The sequence below is a fragment of the Protopterus annectens genome, chromosome 12.part0 (assembly GCF_019279795.1).
Source record: "Protopterus annectens isolate FY-2018-M chromosome 12.part0, PAN1.0, whole genome shotgun sequence".
Taxonomy (NCBI): domain Eukaryota; kingdom Metazoa; phylum Chordata; order Ceratodontiformes; family Protopteridae; genus Protopterus; species Protopterus annectens.
Window position 1 is genome coordinate 284,459,544 of NC_056746.1, and position 19,576 is coordinate 284,479,119.

General features: G+C 37.7%; 1 protein-coding gene across 1 annotated transcript in view; it reads left to right on the forward strand.

Annotated features, from left to right (window-relative positions):
- TRAP1 (TNF receptor associated protein 1) overlaps positions 1-11,993 on the forward strand; it is a 950,501-nt gene extending 938,508 nt beyond the window's left edge. Inside the window, exon 18 of the mRNA XM_044089342.1 lies at positions 11,239-11,993. Within this exon, the coding sequence (XP_043945277.1) occupies positions 11,239-11,340 (102 nt within the window). The 3' untranslated portion in view covers positions 11,341-11,993. The remainder of the gene's footprint in view (positions 1-11,238) is intronic.
- The last annotated feature ends 7,583 nt before the right edge of the window (positions 11,994-19,576 follow it).

Below are 19,576 nucleotides of genomic sequence, written 5' to 3' on the forward strand. Positions count from 1 at the left end.
TCGGAGTATAGACAAAGAGAAGGGGATAAGGGGTATCCTAAGTGAAAGACCTGCAGTGGTAGAGGTTTTAGTTGAATTAAGAACAGAGTCTGCTATTAAAAAGAGATAACTACTAGGGCATATACAATATTGCATGATAACTGTAGCAGTCAATCAGAAGTCAGAAAATAATGGGAAAAGAGAGATTTGGTATCTTCTTCTTTTTTCCGATGCTCCCATTAGGGGTCACCACAGCAGATCATCTGTTTCCATTTTTTCCTGTCCTCTACATCTTGCTCTATCACACCAACCACCTGCATGTCTTCTCTTACTACTTCATCCTTAGCATCCTTCTCCCAGTATAACCAACATTCCTTCTCAGCACATGTCCAAACCAACGCAATCTCACCTCTTTGTCTGCAAACTGTCGAACCTGAGCTGACCCTCTAATATACTCATTTGTAATCCTGTCTATCCTCGTAACACCCATTGCAAATTTTAACATCTGTAACTCTGCCACCTCCAGCTCTGACTCCTGTCTTTTCGTCAGTGCCACCATCTCCAACTCATGCAACATAGCTGGTCTCACTACCATCTTGTAGACCTTCCCTTTCACTCTTACTGGTACCCGTTTGTCACAAATCACTCCTGACACACTTCTCCACCCACTCCACCCTGCCTGCACTCTCTTCTTCACCTCTCTTCCACACTCACCATTACTCTCAACTGTTAATCCCAAGTACTTAAACTCATCCACCTTTGCCAACTCTTTTCCCTGTATCCTCACCATTCATCTGTCCTCCCTCTCATTCACACACACACATTGCCTTATTCCTGCTGACCTTCATTCCTCTCCTCTCTAGAGCATATCACCACCTCTCCAGGGTCTCCTCAACCTGTTCCCTACTCTCACTATAGATTATAATGTCATCCGCAAACATCATAGTCTATAGGGACTCCTGTCCGATCTCATCTGTTAACCTGTCCATCACCATTGCAAATAAGAAAGGGCTCAAAGCTGATCCTTGATGTAATCACACCTCCACCTTGAACGCATCTGTCACTCTTACCGCAGACCTCACCGCTGTCACACTATCCGTGTACATATCCTGTACCACTCTTACATACTTCTCTGCCACTCCCGACTTCCTCATACAATACCAAAACTCCTGTCTAGGCACCCTGTCATATGCTTTCTCTAAGTCCACAAACATACAATGCAACTCCTTTTGATCTTTTCTGTACTTCTCATTCAACACCCTCGGAGCAAATACCGCAAGAGAGAGATTTGGTATGCAGTTCACAAAGAAACAATGGGAAGACATATGTATGGCTTCTAAATATGCAACAAAATCTAGAAGATTTAGGATTTTTGCCTGGAAGTGTTTGCATAGATACTTTTATACCCCAAGCAAAATTCAAAGAAATTTTCCTCAGTTGGATGGCAAATGTTGGAGGTATAATGGGGAAGAAAGAGGTAACTAGGAACATATTTTCTGGGAGTTTAATGAGTTGGCAGACACAGGAATACTGGGTGAGCAAATGAGTGTAACTAAGGAAATTCTTTTTTTTGTACTGGGATAAATAATTTGAATTGTGTTGATATAGTAAGGCCTTGTTAAGTTTAATTCTGGTGGCTCCCTAAAAAGCAGTTACTAGAAAATGGAAGTCAGGTAGTGAATGTTGTAGCAGAGATAAAAGAACAGGATGTGGGGTCTTTAGAAAAGATTAGGAGTAAATTACTTAGAAAAAGAAATGGAAATTGTGGGAACGATACATAAAGAAAAATGTTTTGGAGGAGGAATTCGGTTTAAGAGAAGGCAGTAATTGTATAGTTTATATAAAGTTGCTCAGAGTATAGGCTATATAATGTTGTTGTTGTATCTTTCGGCTTTTCCCAGTTAGGGGTCGCCACAGTGGAACTCCGGTCTGCTAATGATTGGCAGTAGATTTTTACGTACCGGCTTGCCAGGCCTGACGCACAACCTTCAACAAAGGTACGCCCATTCATGCATGTCTCCACACAGAAGACGCTTTAGCTGAGAATCGAACAGGACAACGTCTTACTGTGAGGTGACAATGCTACTGCAGCACCACCACCGCAGCACAGTATAGGCTATATAATGTGTGTGATGTATAATGTTTGTAAATGTGAAATTTTAATATGGTTGATTACTTTTATACAAGTGTAAGTTTACCAGTGTCACAAGTGATAATTCAGTAAAGGTGCTGAAAAAAAACTGAGAAACTAGACGCTCTTGTTTATTGATATTTTTATTTATTATTTTATATTTGTTGATCGGGTTTGTCTGACTGGGCTACAATTGCCCATTTTCAGTGGAGGCCGGAGGAGAAAATCTCCAACAGAAAAATAGAAATTTTACATATTGAATACATATAGAATACATTTATCAGTGCCACACATTACTGCATTACAGTGTCATACATTACATTTTGGCAAGTGAAGTACATGTAGAAATGCATTCATCAGAGGGATACAGTCATAATTACATATATACATAATAGTGCAATAGTTACATAGCTGAAATATTTTACTAGTTATGTTTGTACAGTGATGTAGCAAGAGAAGTTAAAGTAGTAAGTTTGTTTATTGAAGGGAAGGAAGAGAGAAGGGAAATAGAAGGTTATAGGGGAGTGTTTATGGGGGATAATTACATTGGCAGGTCCATTTTTCATGAAGGTATTTTTTTGTAGTGGTTTTGAATTGATTGGGATGTTCAAGGGATCTTATATCTAGTGGTAGGCCATTCCAGGACTTGGAAGGGTTTAAGCTGTAGACTGTGACCCATTTTGGTCCTTGGTTTGTAGATTTTAGTAGGCCTTGTTCAGAACTGTGGAGTAAGCTAGTGGGTAGTTATTGAGAAATTAAAGATGAGATAGTTGGACAGAAAGAGGGTTTGTAGAAAATGGAGTGAATAATCTGAAATTGATTATACTGAAGTAGGTTAGGTAATTCTAGCCAATTTAGTTCTTTTAGTGAGAGACAGTGATGGGACTTGTAAGAATTTTGGGCAGCAAATCTGGCAATCCTGTTATAAGGTGTGTCTAACTTGTTTAGTAGTCCAGTGTTGAGGCTGGTGAGAATTTGGGAGCTATAGAGTAAAGTGGGTAAAAGGTAGGCATTTGAAAGGGTTAGTTTTGCTGTTTTGGTAAAATATTTTCTGTTTCTATAGAGGAGACCTAGCTTGAGATGTGTTTTTTGGATATAATTATTGACATGTAAATCCAAGTTCAGTCTATCGTCAGTAGTAACACCTAAGGGTTTTGTACTGGTGTCCAACTGTATTTGAGTGTTATTTTGTGAATATATGGAGAAGGAAGACTTTATGTGGTTAAGGTTTTTAGGGAGAAAGAGTAGTAATTTGGTTTTCTTTGGATTAAGGATAACTTGATTTTCAGATAGCCGGTTCTCTACAGAGTTAAAAGAGGACTGTGTGTATGATTTTAGTTGAGTTGGTGATTCGACAATAGTGATAAGTGTAGAATCATCTGCATATTTTATCAGGGAGGATCCAGGACAGGAAGAGTAGAGAAGGCTGGTAAAGATGTTAAAAAGAAGTAGCCCAAGGATGGAGCCTTGTGGAACACCTGTTTTAACAGGAAGAAGAGGGGAGAAAGCAGAGAGCCATTTGACTGATTGGAGTCTATCAGAGAGATAGCTGTTAAACCGAGATATGGTGGCTGGAGAGAAGTGTAAGTTTGCTAGTTTAAGGAGAAGGAGTTTATAAAAGACTATCAAAGGCTTTTCAAGATGTCAATGAAGAGACAGGAAATAAGTTTGTTACTGTCTCTAGCTAGTGATACAAAGTTTAGGAAAGACAGGAGAGCTGCACTAGTGCTGTGCATGGGACGAAAGCCATGTTGGCTAGGTGTGAATAGATTTTCTTGCATAAGGTAGTGTAAGACTTGATTGTGTGTACATTTTTCCAGAATTTTGGAGAGTGGTGAGAGTATGGCTATGTGTCTAAAATTAATTATATCTATGGAGGTTCCTCCCTTGTGTATTGGAAGGGTGTAAAATTGCTTCCAGATGGAAGGGAATGTGGATTCCATGATAGAGTGGTTTATTAGAATAGAAACTGGGAAAGCAAGAACATCAACAGCACCCTGAAGGAATGCGGAGGGAATGTTGTCTAGAGATGTGGAGCAAAGTTTTAATTTAGGTAGTAGAGTTTTAATATAATTAGTGGAGACAGGTTTGAGGGAGAAGGTAGTGGTCGGGTTGATGGAAGAGTTTGAGCTATTAGGTCTGTTATTGTTGGTGGGATGGTTTGTGTCTTGATTTACTAATTTTGATATTGAGTCTATAAAGTAGTTGTTGAATATGGAGGCAGTTTCCTCATGTGTTTTGTCAGGATGAGGGTTAGGGGAGACTAGTGCACATGGGGTGTAATATTTGATTCACAGAGTGCCAGAACTTTTTAGGGTCGGATTTAAAGGTAGAAGTTGGATTATTATAAAAGTTTTTCTTATCTTTATTTATGTGTCTTTTGGCAAGATTTCTAAGTTCTTTATATTTCTGGAGGTCTGGTTGATTAGTTTTAGTCCAAATTTTCCATGCTTTGTCTTTTTTTTAATAGTGCATGAGTGATTACGGTCAGCCATGGGGATACATTAGACTTTATGCAGACTGTTCTAAAGTGTGCCAGAGAATTTAAAATACTAAGTAAAGTGGAGTTAAAAAAGTGGACAGCTTCATCCAAGGGGAGTAGTTTTAAGGGATTCCAGTTCACTTTAAGATTTGTGAGTTTCAGGATTAAAGTTTGTTAGTTTTCGGTGTTTGATAAACCTTTGAGGTTTAGCTTGATGGGATGTATAGCTGAGTATTTTTATTGGGCAGTGATCACTTAGGGAATTTTATAGCGTTTCAGGGTTATGGTATTTGGAAGGGTGTGAGGCAAGAATCCAGTCAAGGAGAGATGAGGCTGTATGGGAGATATTGAAATAAGTAGGATCAGAGACGAGTTGAGTAAAGCCATAGAGATTAAGGTGTGAGGAATTTTGAGAGGAGAGAGAGAGCCAGTTAATGCTGACCTCCCCAAGAATAATAGTTTCATTTGGGATGTGTTGGGAGATATGAGCAAGCATATTTTCCAGTAGGGAGATGTTATCACCTGGTGGAATGTAAATTGCTACAGTGGTGATAGTGGAATGGCTATTAATATTTAGGTTTGCAGATACAATTTCAGCTGGGGAGAAGGCTTGGGATGTAAAAGCAGAGTTAGAAATGGTAAGGTGGTTAGTGTGTAGGATAGCAACGCCTCCACCTTTTATTTATATTTATTTATCTATTTATTTTACATTATAGGGGAATGAGATATCAGTCAGGGTTAGAGCATGGACAAAGCCAGTGAGTTTTAAGATGTTCTTTAAGATGTTTTTAAAAAGAAAAGTGGAAGCAAGGGTGGAAAGTTCAGTAGGAAGCTGATTCCATTTTTTACCTACTGTGTTGGTGAAAAGTGAGTCCCCAGCTTTGTTTTTTGATTTAATAGTGGAAACTAGGAGCTTATTAGCTGGGCGTAGTGTTGCAAGATTTTTGTAGGGTGTAATCAGATTAGTGAGGATAGGGGTATTATTAGGGGTGGTAAAGGATCTTTTGGGTGATAACAAATTGTTGACAAAGTAGTTGGTTCTGCAGTTCTAGCCATCCCAGTTGTTTGAGGTTGAGATAGTGGTGAGTTCTAAAGGGGGTGCCAGTGGCAAATCTGGCTATGTTATAACTGGTGTTAAGTTTGGTGAGGTTGTTTTTAGATAGATTGGTATATATTGCAGAAGCATAGAACACAGTAGATATAAGGTGGGTCTGGGCAATACTCATTCTGGCTGAAGGGGTAAGGAAGGGTTTGATTCTGTAAAGGGTGCCTAGTTTTTTGTTGACAGACTTTATTGTAGAATTAATGTGGTCATCCTTTTTCCAACCTTTCCTTTTTGGTCGATGTAGACTGTGTATGCTATGGCCAGAGGGCAGGAACTCTATGTTGGTGTTGGGATTTCAACCAGGTTTCAGTCAGAACAAGGATATCTGGAGTATGGTGGGAGATCCAAGCATGTAGTTCACTTTGTTCAGAATACTCCTAGTGTTTACTGAATAGATGGAAAGATGTTTGTTAGGGAGATTATTGATTTTGGGGTTAGGAGGGCTAGCAGTAAGGGTGTATTGGACTGGACCATGGTTGGGATGGATGTCTCCAGCTAAGAGAATGTTTTTGTGGAGGTAGAAGAGTTTGAGCATATTAACAGTGGGGGTGTAGTATTTGGTTTTGTGTTTGGTAGGAGTGAGTTGGGTGTTAGGTAAGTGTATTTTTGGTAAGGGAGTATTTAATGAGAAGATAGATGGAAAAATGGAGAAGGTTTGATGATTATTTATATGGCTACAGCAATTTGGGTTTGTAGGGGAGATATGTTTGGGGTGTAAGTGGATGTTAAGAGATGAGTGTAAGGAGCAGGAGTAGGAGAGGCAATAATAGGATGGATGTAGTTAGAGATGCATAGATTTCACTGTTCGAGGAATACATATTGTAGGGTGTTTTTTGTTAATAAAATGCACGGGGGTATAGTTTTTTCATCTGTTAGATAGGGGATAATAGTGTATACCAGCTAGTACCAACAGGGGGGTGAAGTTAGAATATTTTGTTGTAGCAGCAAGAGGGTTGAGGTATAGTCTATTATGGAGTGAAAGATAGGAAGGGATGGGTGTCTGTTGTGGGAGGTGCAAAGTAGTTAGCTATAAAGGAAATGATATAGGGGGTGGGTGAGAATGGGAGTGAGAGGAGAGCGAAGTTAGCCTGAGTGGAGCGAGGGCGAACGGAGTGGGGCAGCCAAGCCCAGAGTCAAGCACAGTCCAGAAACAGTCAGTAAACTCTAACAGAATAAGGCTGTGTACTGTTAATAGTAAGAAAAAGAGGTTTTGTTGTGTAGTACTATCAGGTAAAAAATATCTTGGAGCTGGCTAGGTAAGAAATATCTTAAAACAGGATAAGCAGTCCAGCATTTAATAGACATAAGTTTGTTGAATCTAACAGGCAGTCTATTAAGAACTGGGACGGGGAGGTTCCTTGCTGCCAAGCTACTTTACAGCATACCAACTTGCTAGAGAGTACAGTAAATAATGCCTTAAATAAGTATATTGTAAAATGTAAAAACTAAGCCAACATACTTTGCAGATAGAGACACTGCAAGGTAAGAGAACAGAACTGTGTGATAAGCGATTTTCGTTGCAACTGTTTAATGCAGCATGCAGGACTTTTAACAGTATGCTGTCAGTATGGAGAGGAAAAAGACAAACTTGGCTGATAGCTGAGGAGAGAAAAAAAATAATAATAAAAATTGTTACCAGATATTGTGTTTAGCACACAAAAGATGGAGGTATTTTAGAGAGGACTGAAAGAGAAACTCAAACAATATAAACACGTACTGATAAGATTATCATATCTGCATTCCCTCTAGCACAGTAGTACAAATGCAATGCTACACAAAAATCCAGCTTTAAAATGCTGCTACATTTAATATACTTAGAAAAAAACACAGTTAATACAGATGTAATCAGGGTGAAAAAGTGTTAGATTCCACTGAACCTAGCAGAACACAGTCACAGCTAGACAGCAGGCTATTATACCTGTTGCAGTGAGCATTATATACTACACCATAATTGGAATGTATGACAAGAAAAAAAATAAGTCGTTACAAAAGGAGGTAAAACAGTAAGCGAACAAATGCATTAACCAATGGATAAAACTCACAGCAAGATAGCTTGGTCCATGGTAAGACAGCTAAAACTACTGTAGTTGAACCAGGCATAAAGTATACAGTGCAGCATTTATAATTAGTGAGGTTTAAAACATAGAGCAGGCAGCAACTCAACAAATTTTAGTAGCTGTAGTTGAATCAGACATAATGTATACAGGGCAGCATTTACATTAATGAGTTGTAAAACACAGCAGGCATCTAGTCAACAAGTATAAATAGCTGTAATCACATTAGTTGAACCAGGCATAAAGTATACAATGCAGCATTTACATTAGTGAGTTATAAAACACAGAGCAGGCCTGTAGTCAACAAGTCTAAGATAGCTGTAGTCACAAAAATATGACAAACGAGTAAAAGAACTTACTGAGCAAGCTGAGGAAACACAGTTAAGGAGTCAGCAGCAAGGAATAAAATAGTTTGAAAATGGAGCCTGAAGTCCCAATAGGTAATATCACTGTATGTTCCTTATTATCCATGTTTTTATTCACCTTAGTTTTATGTACAAGTCAGACATATTTTTATCAACCAGAGGAGAAGTTGTTGACAGTAATTAATGAAGAGTTGAAGGAATTTATTTGTGAGGGGAAATGTGAAAGAGCTAAGTGGGATAAGTTAATCCTGTCAAAAGAACATGATTTAGGATTACCTGATTTGAAGGGATATATTTGAGCTACACGGCTAAGCTTCATATACTTAATACAAGCCAAACGTTATAATTTAAAGTAGAAAGGGGTGATGAAAAACCAGGGGTGCAGTTCAAGATATAAGGAGAGTGGGATTTTGGATGCAGATCCTTATGGAAAGTAATAACTGTACAGAATATTATATTTAGAAATTATTCTAGGAACTAAACCAGCGCAGGAATGGAGAAAGGAGATTCACCAACAGGGATGATTGGAAGTATGGGTACAGAAAACCGGCAAGAGGGGGTTGGAATTTACTGGAGAAAACTGGCAAAGGAACCCAAACTATTGGAAACTACTTTAGAGAGAGAAAGATAGTACAGTGGGATGAGACCAAAAAAGTTTGGACTGCATGTTAGTCTGCCTTCCATACGAGTGATTGATGTCAGAGTATAGTCAAAGAGAACGGGATGGAGAAATCATAAGTTAAAGACCTGATTTGGTAGAACAGAAGCTGCTTTTAAAAAAGAGAATAATTTGTAGGGTTTAGAGAACATTGCATGTTAATTGTAAGAATCAATCAGAGGAGGGTAGAAAAGATTGAGAAGACTGACTGAAAAAGCAATTTTCAGGGGAAGAATGGGAGGACATATGAATGGCTCCCAAGTATGCAGCAGAGTCCAGAATGTTTAGAATTTTTGCTTAGAAAATATTTTTTTTATTCCCAAAAGACTTTAAATGTTTTTTTTTTAAGTTAGATAGCAAATGTTGGGGGTGTGATGATGAAGGAAGAGGTAACTGAGAACATGTTGGGAGTGTAATACATTTCCAGATTTTAAAATTCCCTACAGAGTACTGTGTCAGAAATATTAGGAGGGCAAATGGCTATAACTAGGGTTTTTTTTCTTTTGAGCAGGGACACAGGATCTGAAATGCCTAGACATGACAAGGCCTTAAGTTTAATTTTTGGGGTATCAAAAATGTAATTACTGGAAAATGGAAATCATAATCTAAATGGCTGTGTTTGAAGTACTGAAAATTGTAAAAAAGATAAAAGAACCAGAAGTAGGATCTTTAGAAAAGGGAAAGAGCAAATCACATAGAAATAAATGGAGTATGTGGAAGGAATACATGCAGAATAAAGTTCAGGAGGAAGAGTGGGGTTCAATGGAAGGCAGACATTGAGCAATATTTGTAATGTTGGACTTAATGGCAAGTGTTATAAAGAAAAAAAATGTGTAATGTATAATGCATGTAAATTAATAAAAAAAATATTTTGTATTCATGTATGTGTGCCTATGTCTTAAATGATAATTTAATGAAGGTGCTTAAAAAAAGAAAACACAGGATGATGTATGAAGGTGTTTAAAAAATTAACACATGATGATGTTATGATACCACAATGTAAGCAAGAAGCTACTCCTCTAAAGTGATAAGTTGTTCTACCAAAAATAAAGCTTTGCAGCTCAGTGTAAATAATTTCCCAGTATCTGTCATGATTACATTTTCTGGTGTACCCCTCTAAAGAGGTAAGTTCTTTTGCCTACACATAAAGCTTTGCAGCTCTGTGTAAATAATTTTCCAATACCTGCTATGATGTAATTTTGTGATTTGGTGTGATCATACAGAAAAATTAAGCAAACAGTGAAACTAAAATCTCCAACAATACATAATCATCATGTTTTGGAAAATCACTTGCAACTTGAACAAGATCTGTATAAAAAAATAAATTGTAAAACAAAAATACTTCTGGAAGTGACCAATAGTCTTTAAAGATTTATAAATAATATTGCTGTTTTCTTTCTAACAGTGCACTGGATTGTGCAAGCTGGTGGTGCACCAGTGTTTTTTCCCTCTCTTTTAGTCATACCTCTCAGCCTCTTAAGAGCAAGAAATCTGGACAAAACCATACATAATGGGAGGACAAAGGACCAAAAATAGGGACACTTTTTTTAAATATTGCTCTTACAAACTTAGAAAGATGATAGAATAAAAGGTTTTACATTAGCATGAATTTTCTGAAGTGTATAAAGGTTGAAACTCAAGTGTATGTCATTATTTTAAGACTTATACTCTCAATCATTTACCAAGGATTTGCCAGACAACCACAATTTTATGAAAAACAGAACAAAAATATGAGGCAAAAATCTGGACATTTTGCAAAATTCTGTACAGTTGAGAGGTATGCTTCTAGTGTAGTGCATTTGTGTCGTTATATATGAGTTAGTAGGTGGGGTAGAGCCCCCACATGACTGGTGCAATGGGTATTCCTCCCTGCAAAAGCTTTGCTGCTAGTTTAGAAGAAAATAATTTAGATAGATTGAGTTTGAGAAGATGGGTTTAGACATTTTGTTTTTTATATGAAGTGATACATACTTATCTCTCTAAATATACGCATACATGTAAGACCATTTTGTTGGAAGTAGGGCAGTTTCTGATGCATTTTTATTTACTGCATTTTTGCAAATCAGAACAGTTGTGCCTTCTATGGAATTCTGTATTTGTGGGTCCAGTAAATACAGTACTTCAAGTTTTTTTTCTTGGGTGTAGAAGTGCAGTGCTGTTAATATGTTTAATATGCTTTACCTTACTGTGCTCTTCAACCAACATCAATTGTGTTTTTCATTGTTTTCTCTTCTCATTCTCTACTTAATGACCAAGGTGCATCACAAGCTGTAGGTTTACAATAATGTGAAATGGATTACTAGAAAGACTTTGTTACTGACCTGTAGAAGTTGCAGCTTTTGGAATCACAATCTTTAAGAATGTTTATAACAACTGTATTTGTAAACTTCCATGCTAATATATGACTTGGATTATTATTAGGTAGGCAAATGTTAGTAAATTTATTTATTTTTGTTTTCCCTAGATTTATGATAATGCTATGATAGCAGCGGGACTGAGTGAAGACCCAAGACCCATGGTTTCTCGCCTTAATGAATTACTTACAAAAGCTTTGGAGAAACACTAGGAACTTTTACTTGTTTATCTCAGTGGGGGTGATTAAGATTATGCAGAATATTTATCGTAACCAGTTGCAGAAAAAAAAAGAGATGGAGGCACAGACTTTACACAGATGTTCTTTAGCCACTACACATTGAAATTGCTGGCTTAGTTTTCTCTGGTTCTGAAATCACTTGCTGATCAGATTGCCTCTGTCTTGCAATCTCTCAGACCCAAGAATGATGCCTCTTAGAAGGGGTAAGAAGCTAAAATAAGTCCATGTTATTTCATACTGAAGATGAGTTCCAGAAAAATGTCCACAAATCAAATATGTCTGTTTTCCTGTCACCCATCAATTATTTTTGTATTCCTATATCAGTGTCTGTAATTTAATATTAATTAACATTGCTGTTACTATATGTTATGGCATTAAAACATGAGCATTGTTCAGTCAGCTTTTATATGAATGAAACTGATTTGTAAATTTGTGTATAAACTTTAAAACTTCATTGAAGCTTTGTTTTGTTTTTATATTTTTTTTGTTCAATTTAGTAAACTAATGCACAGGGAAGTCCTTCATATGCTCTACCTTTGTGGAAACAGACTAAGTAATGGCTTAGTCCACCAAATTTTTCAATTTCTTTTCTGTTGAATAAATAAGCGACCCTTGTCAAATCATAACCCAGTTGTTTGCATATTTTTAGTTATTTTTGCACCCCCCTTGTCATTGTTCTTTTTCTTGAACTGAAGTAGGTTCTTCTAAGGAAAGCTTTCAGCTGGCTGTTAACAAGGACTTTCGGTATCATGTCATTGACCCTTCACCTTTACTTCTTCCTTGGGTGCTTCTCTGAGTATTACTTATTCTTATGAGCAAGGTTGGGAGAAGAGCTGGCTTACAAACTGGTATACTAGGAACATGCATGCACCATCTACAAAGAAAAGTGGACCTTAAGAGATTCCACCCATATTGCTAAGGTCTATTGGACACACATTGATCCAGACACTGGGGGGGGGGGGGATACAACGTTTGGAAATCCTTATAGAGGATTTGCTTTCTACACTTAATACAGTTAAGTTTCTTAGAAACATACATATGTCTATGCAGACTGTCAGTAACAGTAAGCCTGTAGTCCATACATCCTCAACCCTTTTTCCCGTTTTGCACATGGGGGTCGGGGTGTCATTTCATCAGTGACAATCATCTCGATCCAAGGTTTACACCGCTGGGTGGCTAGCCCTGCCTCTGTAGTTCATTCGTACTACACACTCGCGCACATAGACTCGCCTATGGACAAGTGTCCAGTCCACCTGCTGCATGTCTTAGGAATGTGAAATTGGAGCACCTGGAAGAAACCCATGTGACCACAGGGAGGGCATGCAGACTCCGCACAGAAGGCACTCCAGATGAGAATCAAACCGAAGAACTTCTTGCTGTAAAGCAACAAAGGTAACTGCTGCACCACCACGGTGATAAAAAATAAATAAATAAATAAAAATTTTCCCAATGGGGTACTTAACTGAAGCTCTGGAAATAGGCCAAAGTGGCAGGGTGATGATGCAACTGATGCTTACGAATTTAACTAACTGTACCAAAAAAGATTTGAAAATGTTATCAAGTGATGTATATTTATAAAATCAGTTTCACGGTATCTGAGTGGGGACATCCAGCAATTCAAGACTGGGAAGGATGAAGAGCTGTGGAAGTTGGGCTTTTTATAAAGTTTCTGCTGGCAGGAATCTCAAGAGACCGCCCAGCAGCAGAGGCTAGTATGAAGAGCATCTGCCACTACCACTACGGTGAGTTCCTAGCATAACTTCCAGTCATCCATAGGCCTAGAGCAATGAGAGCATTTTTTTTAAACAAGAAGCATCTGTATTGAATTATCATTTATATGACATAGGCAATCATACATTTATATAAATGAAAACATATTGACATATTTTCAGTTGCAAACATTATACATCACTTTTTATCTTCTATACAGTCAATCGACCATTATATAGCTCATTCAATTCATGCCTTTTCTTAAACCTCATTCCTCCTCCAAAACATTATTCTGCATGTATTGTTCCCACAATTCCCATGTTTATATGTAATTTGTATCTACCCTTTTCTAAAGATCCTACTTCCAGTTCTTTTCTCTGTGTTCTTATATTCACTATTTCTCATATGGTCTGTTTAAACTTTGATTTCCATTTTCTAGTAATTGCTTTTTTGGCAGCCACCATAATTAAATTCAGTAAGACCATAATTATGTCTAAACAATTACAATTCTGTATCACAGCTTAGAAATTCATTTCCTTTGTTAAACCAATTTGCTCACCCAGTATTTCTGACAGAGTAGTCTACAGAGAATTTTTAAAGTATGCCAACTCATTACAGTCCCAAAAGATATGTTCCCAGTTACCTATTTTTCTCCATCACACCTTCAATATTTGTAATCCAAGAAAAAATTCTAGAGTCTGCTTGAGGTTTAAAATAATTGCAAACACTTCCAAGCAAATATCCTCAATCTTCTAGACTTTGCTGCATATATGGGAGTCATATACTTGCATTGTTTCTTTTTAAATCACTTATTCAGTCTCTCTTCCCAATCCTTTATAACCTCATCTGATTGATTTCTGTAGTTATCACACAATATTTTATATGCCCTACTAAGTATTAATTTTTAACAGCAGCTTCTGTTCTAGATTTTACTAAAAACTTATCAGTACTGGTGTTTCACTTAGGATCCGATATTCCCTTCTCTTTGCCAGTACTCTGATATCCATCCTTAATAGGGAAGGCAATCTCTAGCCTGCAGTCTAAATGAATTCTTGGCCTCTTCCCATTCTGTTACCTTTCCCTCTCTTTATTGTTTGCTTGGTTGTTTTGCCAGTTTTTTCCAGTAAATTCCAGCCCCCTCTTGTCTATTCTCTAATTGCAGAATCCCATTTCTCCATTCCCTTAATGGTTTGGTACTTAGAATACTTCTGTATGAATGTAATATTCTGTATGGTTATTGTTATTTTTAAGGATCTGCAGCCAAAAATCTGTCCGTATTTCTTGATAGTCACCCTTTTCATCATCATTACTTTCTGTTTTGAATTATAGCTTTCTGCTTCTGCTATGCATAGAAACCTTAAATGTGCAGCTCTGAAATACCAATTCAAATGAGGTAATCCCAAACCACTTTGTTCAATTGAAGGATCAGCTTATCCCACTTGACTCTTGCCCTCTTCCTCTCCCAGATAAAATCCTTCAACTCTTTATTAATTGATATCCACATCTTCTCCTCTGGTTGATAAAAATATGCCTGCTTCTGTATAAAACTAAAGGGACTAAAAACATTTTTCACTAGCTGTTTCTTACTTCCTCACCACTAAAACAGAGCGTCCAGTTTTTCTTTTTTTGTATGATCTTTTGCTTAGTCTCTTCCCACGTATCCTTAGCTGCCGTAACAGAATCCTTTTTAACCCATACGCCGAAGTACTGTATTTTATCATGTCCCCAATAAATATGGTATTGCTGATTCAGTGCATATGTGGGTACATAGTTTACAGCTATTGCCTTTGTTTATCTTCATTAAATTTGTATCCCGAAAAGATTTGAATTTGTCTCAGAATGTTCCACAACATTGAAATGTCCTTTTTTGGTTTTATCAGGTTTAAAATAATATCATCAGCAAATAAAGGCAACTTTTCTTGATTACAATACCAATTGTATCTTTGAATTTCTGAGTCCCTTGTTGTCTTTGCCAGTGCTTCTAAATGTAATGCAAATAAAAAAGAGGACACCCCTGCCTAGTTCCTCTGGTCAAACAGAACTTATCAAAGAGGATGTCCCACTTTAATTTTCACCTCTGATACCTCATATATCCTTCTAGTCAACCTTATTATTTTATCAGGGAATGCAAATGCCTCCAGTGCACTACTCATAAAATCCCAGATTAATCTGTCAAGAGTAGCGCCAACACAGTGGTATTTTCTTACATTCTTAACCACGTTGACATTGATCCATATCTATTAATTTTGGTGTTACCTTTGTCATTCTTTTACCCATTTTAAACATAAAGCTGCATCAAGACCCACCAACAGTGGTATTTTCTTACATTCTACATCCCTCTGGATCGTCATTGTTCTGTTAATGTTGTTAAATGTTTTCCACACTTTCACAAAACCATATCGATTCATATCTACTATTTTTTTCATCACCTTTGCCATTCTTTTAGCCATTGTACACACCCCTGTTAAAATGCCAGGTTTATGTGATATAAAAAATGAGACCACAATAAATCATTTTAAAACTTTTCCCACTTTTAATGTGACCTATAACCTGTACAATTCAATTAAAGAACAAATCTGTTGGGGGAAAAATATAAAAAAAAAAACGTACAATAAGCTGGTTGCACAAGTGTGCACACCCTTAAATTAATGCTTTGTTAAAGCACCTTTTGATTTAATTACAGCATTCAGTCTTTGTGGGTACATACCTGCCATCAATTAAAGAGACTGTGATTAACCCCAAATAAAATTCAGCTGTCCTATTAGGATTTTCCTGACATTTACTCAGTTGCCTGCTACAACAAACACCATGGTTTGCAGAGAGCTTACAAAGCTTCAAAGGGATCTCATTGTTGAAAGGCATGTCAGGAGAAGGGTACAAAAAAATTTCCACAGCAGTGGATATACCATGGAACATAGTGAAGACAGGCATCCAAAGGTGAGAAAATATGGGACAACAGTGACGTTGCAAAGAACTGGACGCCCCTCCAAAATTGATGAAAAGACAAGACGAAAACTGGTCAGGGAGTCTGCCAAGAAACCTACAGCAACACTGAAGGAGCTGTAGGAATTTCTGGCAAGTACTGGTTGTGTACTACATGTGACAACAATCTCCTGTATTCTCCATATGTCTGAACTATGGGGTAGGGTTGCAAGATGGAAGCCTTTTCTTGCATAGAAAAACATCCAGGCCTGGCTAAAATTTGCAAAACAATACATCAAGTCTCCCAAAAGCATCTGGCAAAATGTGTTATGGTCTGATGAGACCATGACTGAACTTTCTGGCCACAATCTCAAAAGGTATGTTTGGCTCAAAAACAACACTTCGCATCACCAAAAGAACACCATCCCCATGGTGAAGTATGGTGGAGGCAGTATCTTCTTCAACTGGAACTGGGGCTTTAGTCAAGATGGAGGTAATTATGAGCAGTTCCAAACATCAGTCACTTTTGGCCCAAAACCTTCAGGTGTCCGCTAGAAAGCTGAAGATGAAGAGGAATTTCACCTTTAAACATGACAATGGCACCAAGCATTCATCCAAATCAACAAAAGAATGGCTTCAACAAAAGAAAATTAACGTTTTGAAATGGCCTAGCCAGACCCCAGACCAAATCCAATAGAATATCTGTGGGGTGACCTGAAAAGTGCTGTGCATAAGAGATGCCCTCACAATTTGACAGATTTGGAGCGCTTTTGCAAGGAAGAGTGGGCAAATATTGCCAACTCAAGATGTGCCATGCTGCTGGACTCCAACTCAGGAAGACTGAATGCTGTAATTAAATCAAAAGGTGCTTCAGCAAAGTATTAGTTTAAGGGTATGCACACTTATGTAACCGGCTTATTGTACATTTTTTATTTTTTATATTTTTCCCCTAACAAATTTGTTGGTTTTTCAATTGAATTGTGCAGGTTGTAGGTCACATTAAAGGTGGGAAAAGTTTTGAAATGATTTATTGTGGTCTAATTTTTTTATATCACAAAAACCTGACATTTTAACAGGGTGTGTACACTTTTTATATCCACTGTAAACACTTTATAATCATGGTTTAGAATTGAAATGAGCCTTTATGAAGTTGGAGCTTATGGGTCTTTACCATCTTTAGATATTGCAACCACCATAGCTTTCTTCCAGGATGTTGTTGCGTCTTCTCCGTTAAAACCTTCTATATCTTTATCCCTTTCTTCCCTCCTAGCTTCCAGATTTCCACATTAATACCATCTCTTCCTGGAGAATTTCCTGTAGATTGGTTATATATCACCATTTTTATCTGATCTCCTCCTAACCTATTAGTAATTGAGCCTTATCTACCTCTAGCTTTGACTTACTTAATTTGTCCATAAACATTTCCATTTGTACTTTTGATTTCCACATTTCTATTTTATACAAATTTTCATAAAATATCTGAAGTGTTTTTAATACCTCTACAGTGTCTCTAGTTATTTATTTATTTTTTTGTTATAGGCACCCTAAGCTTGGCAACAACCCTTTCTACTTCCTCTTGCATCAGGTGTTGTGCTAAAAGCTTTTCTGCTTTGGAATTATAAAAAAAAGTTGCTTAATAGCAGTCTTTCTAAACTCTTGCATATTATCGAGGAGTTCCTTATTTTCTGTTTAGCACTCTGCAATTGTACCTCTTCTTGTACTGTGAGATTCTCTTTATTCTGTATTACTTTAACCTTTGTCAGACCCTCTGAATAATTCTTGTTACTTCATAACCATATATCTCTCTCTTTTATTTCTACCCTATTGTAAACTCCACTTTCATTTTATCCTACTCCCTAGCTATATTTTCAGAAGAAATTTCTGTCAATCCTAATAACTCACAAATAACCTATACCACCCATTCCTTAAATTCCTGTTTTTAACAGATAGGTGGAAGCCCCAGGGTCTCATTTTTATTTTATTACCCTGCAGTTTTACTTTTGTTATTGGCACATAATCTGAAGTAGTTTTTGGATGTGTATCATAACATTCAATTACATGAACATGTTCCTGTGAAATATTTGTTTCTAGCCTAGCCTAGTTTTGTACCTTGGGAAATAATTCATTTCTCTCTGAACTCCTACTTCTAAATTATGTCTTCCATACCAAATATTTTTGTAAATTTCTACAAAAATCTAGTTTTGTTATAATTTCCTTTCTAGGTCCCCAGATGCATCCACACTGTTGCAAATCAAATTCCATTCTCCACGTATAAGTAATATTCCCTGCCAAAAGTTGATTATTTCTCCCAAAATGTTCTTAAGCCCCATTGTAGCAGTTTTAGGTGGAATATAAATACATGCCATCATACTCCTCCTCCCTTGCCAGTAGCCCCTTACTACTACAGATCTGCCATTATCATCTTTTTTTCCTCTTCTGTTACTGTTGGAGTTCATAAACCAATTAATATAAGTACTTTCCTTTTCCTTTGTCCCAGATATTCCTCTGAATAACCATCCTGAAATCATTTCTTTATCAAATTCACATGCTCAGATGTTCATCGTGTTTCACTGTTGCAGTCATTACTCTTGGGTTATCCTGCTGGCAGGCTACCCGCAGTCAGCCTGAATTCCAAAGTCTTCGTCCGGCGTCGGTTGCTGTCGCCTCTTCCCTGACGTCAGTGCACCAGGGGTATAAAAGATGCAGTCGACACCACTTTCTTCAGTCTTTCTTGCCGCGCGGTGCCCAAAGCAGAAGCAGTTCGCAAGTGCCGGTCAGCTGACTCCTGAGATTTTCGTGTTTGAATTTTAGATCCAAAGTCTTCATTAAAAGCTAAGTACCCAGTTGGGGAAACTTTTTTCTTGCTCCAGACCGATGTCAAAAAAAATTAATAATTGTATTTCTTGTGGGAAGCAAATACCTCATAAGGACTTCCATTCTTATTGTATTCCTTGCCTAGGCCCTGATCACGACGTTGCTAATTGCAGGTTTTGTGCTAGATTTAACCAACGCATTATTAAGCGTCGGTACAATTTTGCATTTCATTACCTTGGCGGAGATTTAATTACACAATGTTGTCAGATAGCCATCTGGCTACAGCAATTCACAAGAAATGAAAGAAAAAGGACAGGCATCCGAGGTCCAAAACTGAGGATGAGGCTTCTTCTAACCCAGTTGCCTGTTTTCAGTGAGGCACTTTTGCAGCCCCTGACGCCCGCTACCTCAGAGCCGCAGGCCGCTTCCGTCTCCCACGTGGAGCAGACTAGGCCTCTGGAAGCTCAAGGCATTGGACACTTGGAAAATATTCCCTCAAATGGGTCCGGAGCCGCTGAGCAGGCATCGGCTTCTGAGGTTGTTTTCAGGCATACACAGTTATATATAAAACCGACTACAGCTTCAAAAGCAAAGACTAAAGCACCACTAAAGACAGAAACCAGTGCAGCAAGCCCAGGGACAGGCCTCTATGCCTAAAAAAACAGATGCTCAAAATGGCCGAAGACCTAATTACTTTGATCAGGGGTCACCATCCCCCTCCTGATAAGAGACCTAGGCAAGAGATCAGGTTTCCATTTCCTCT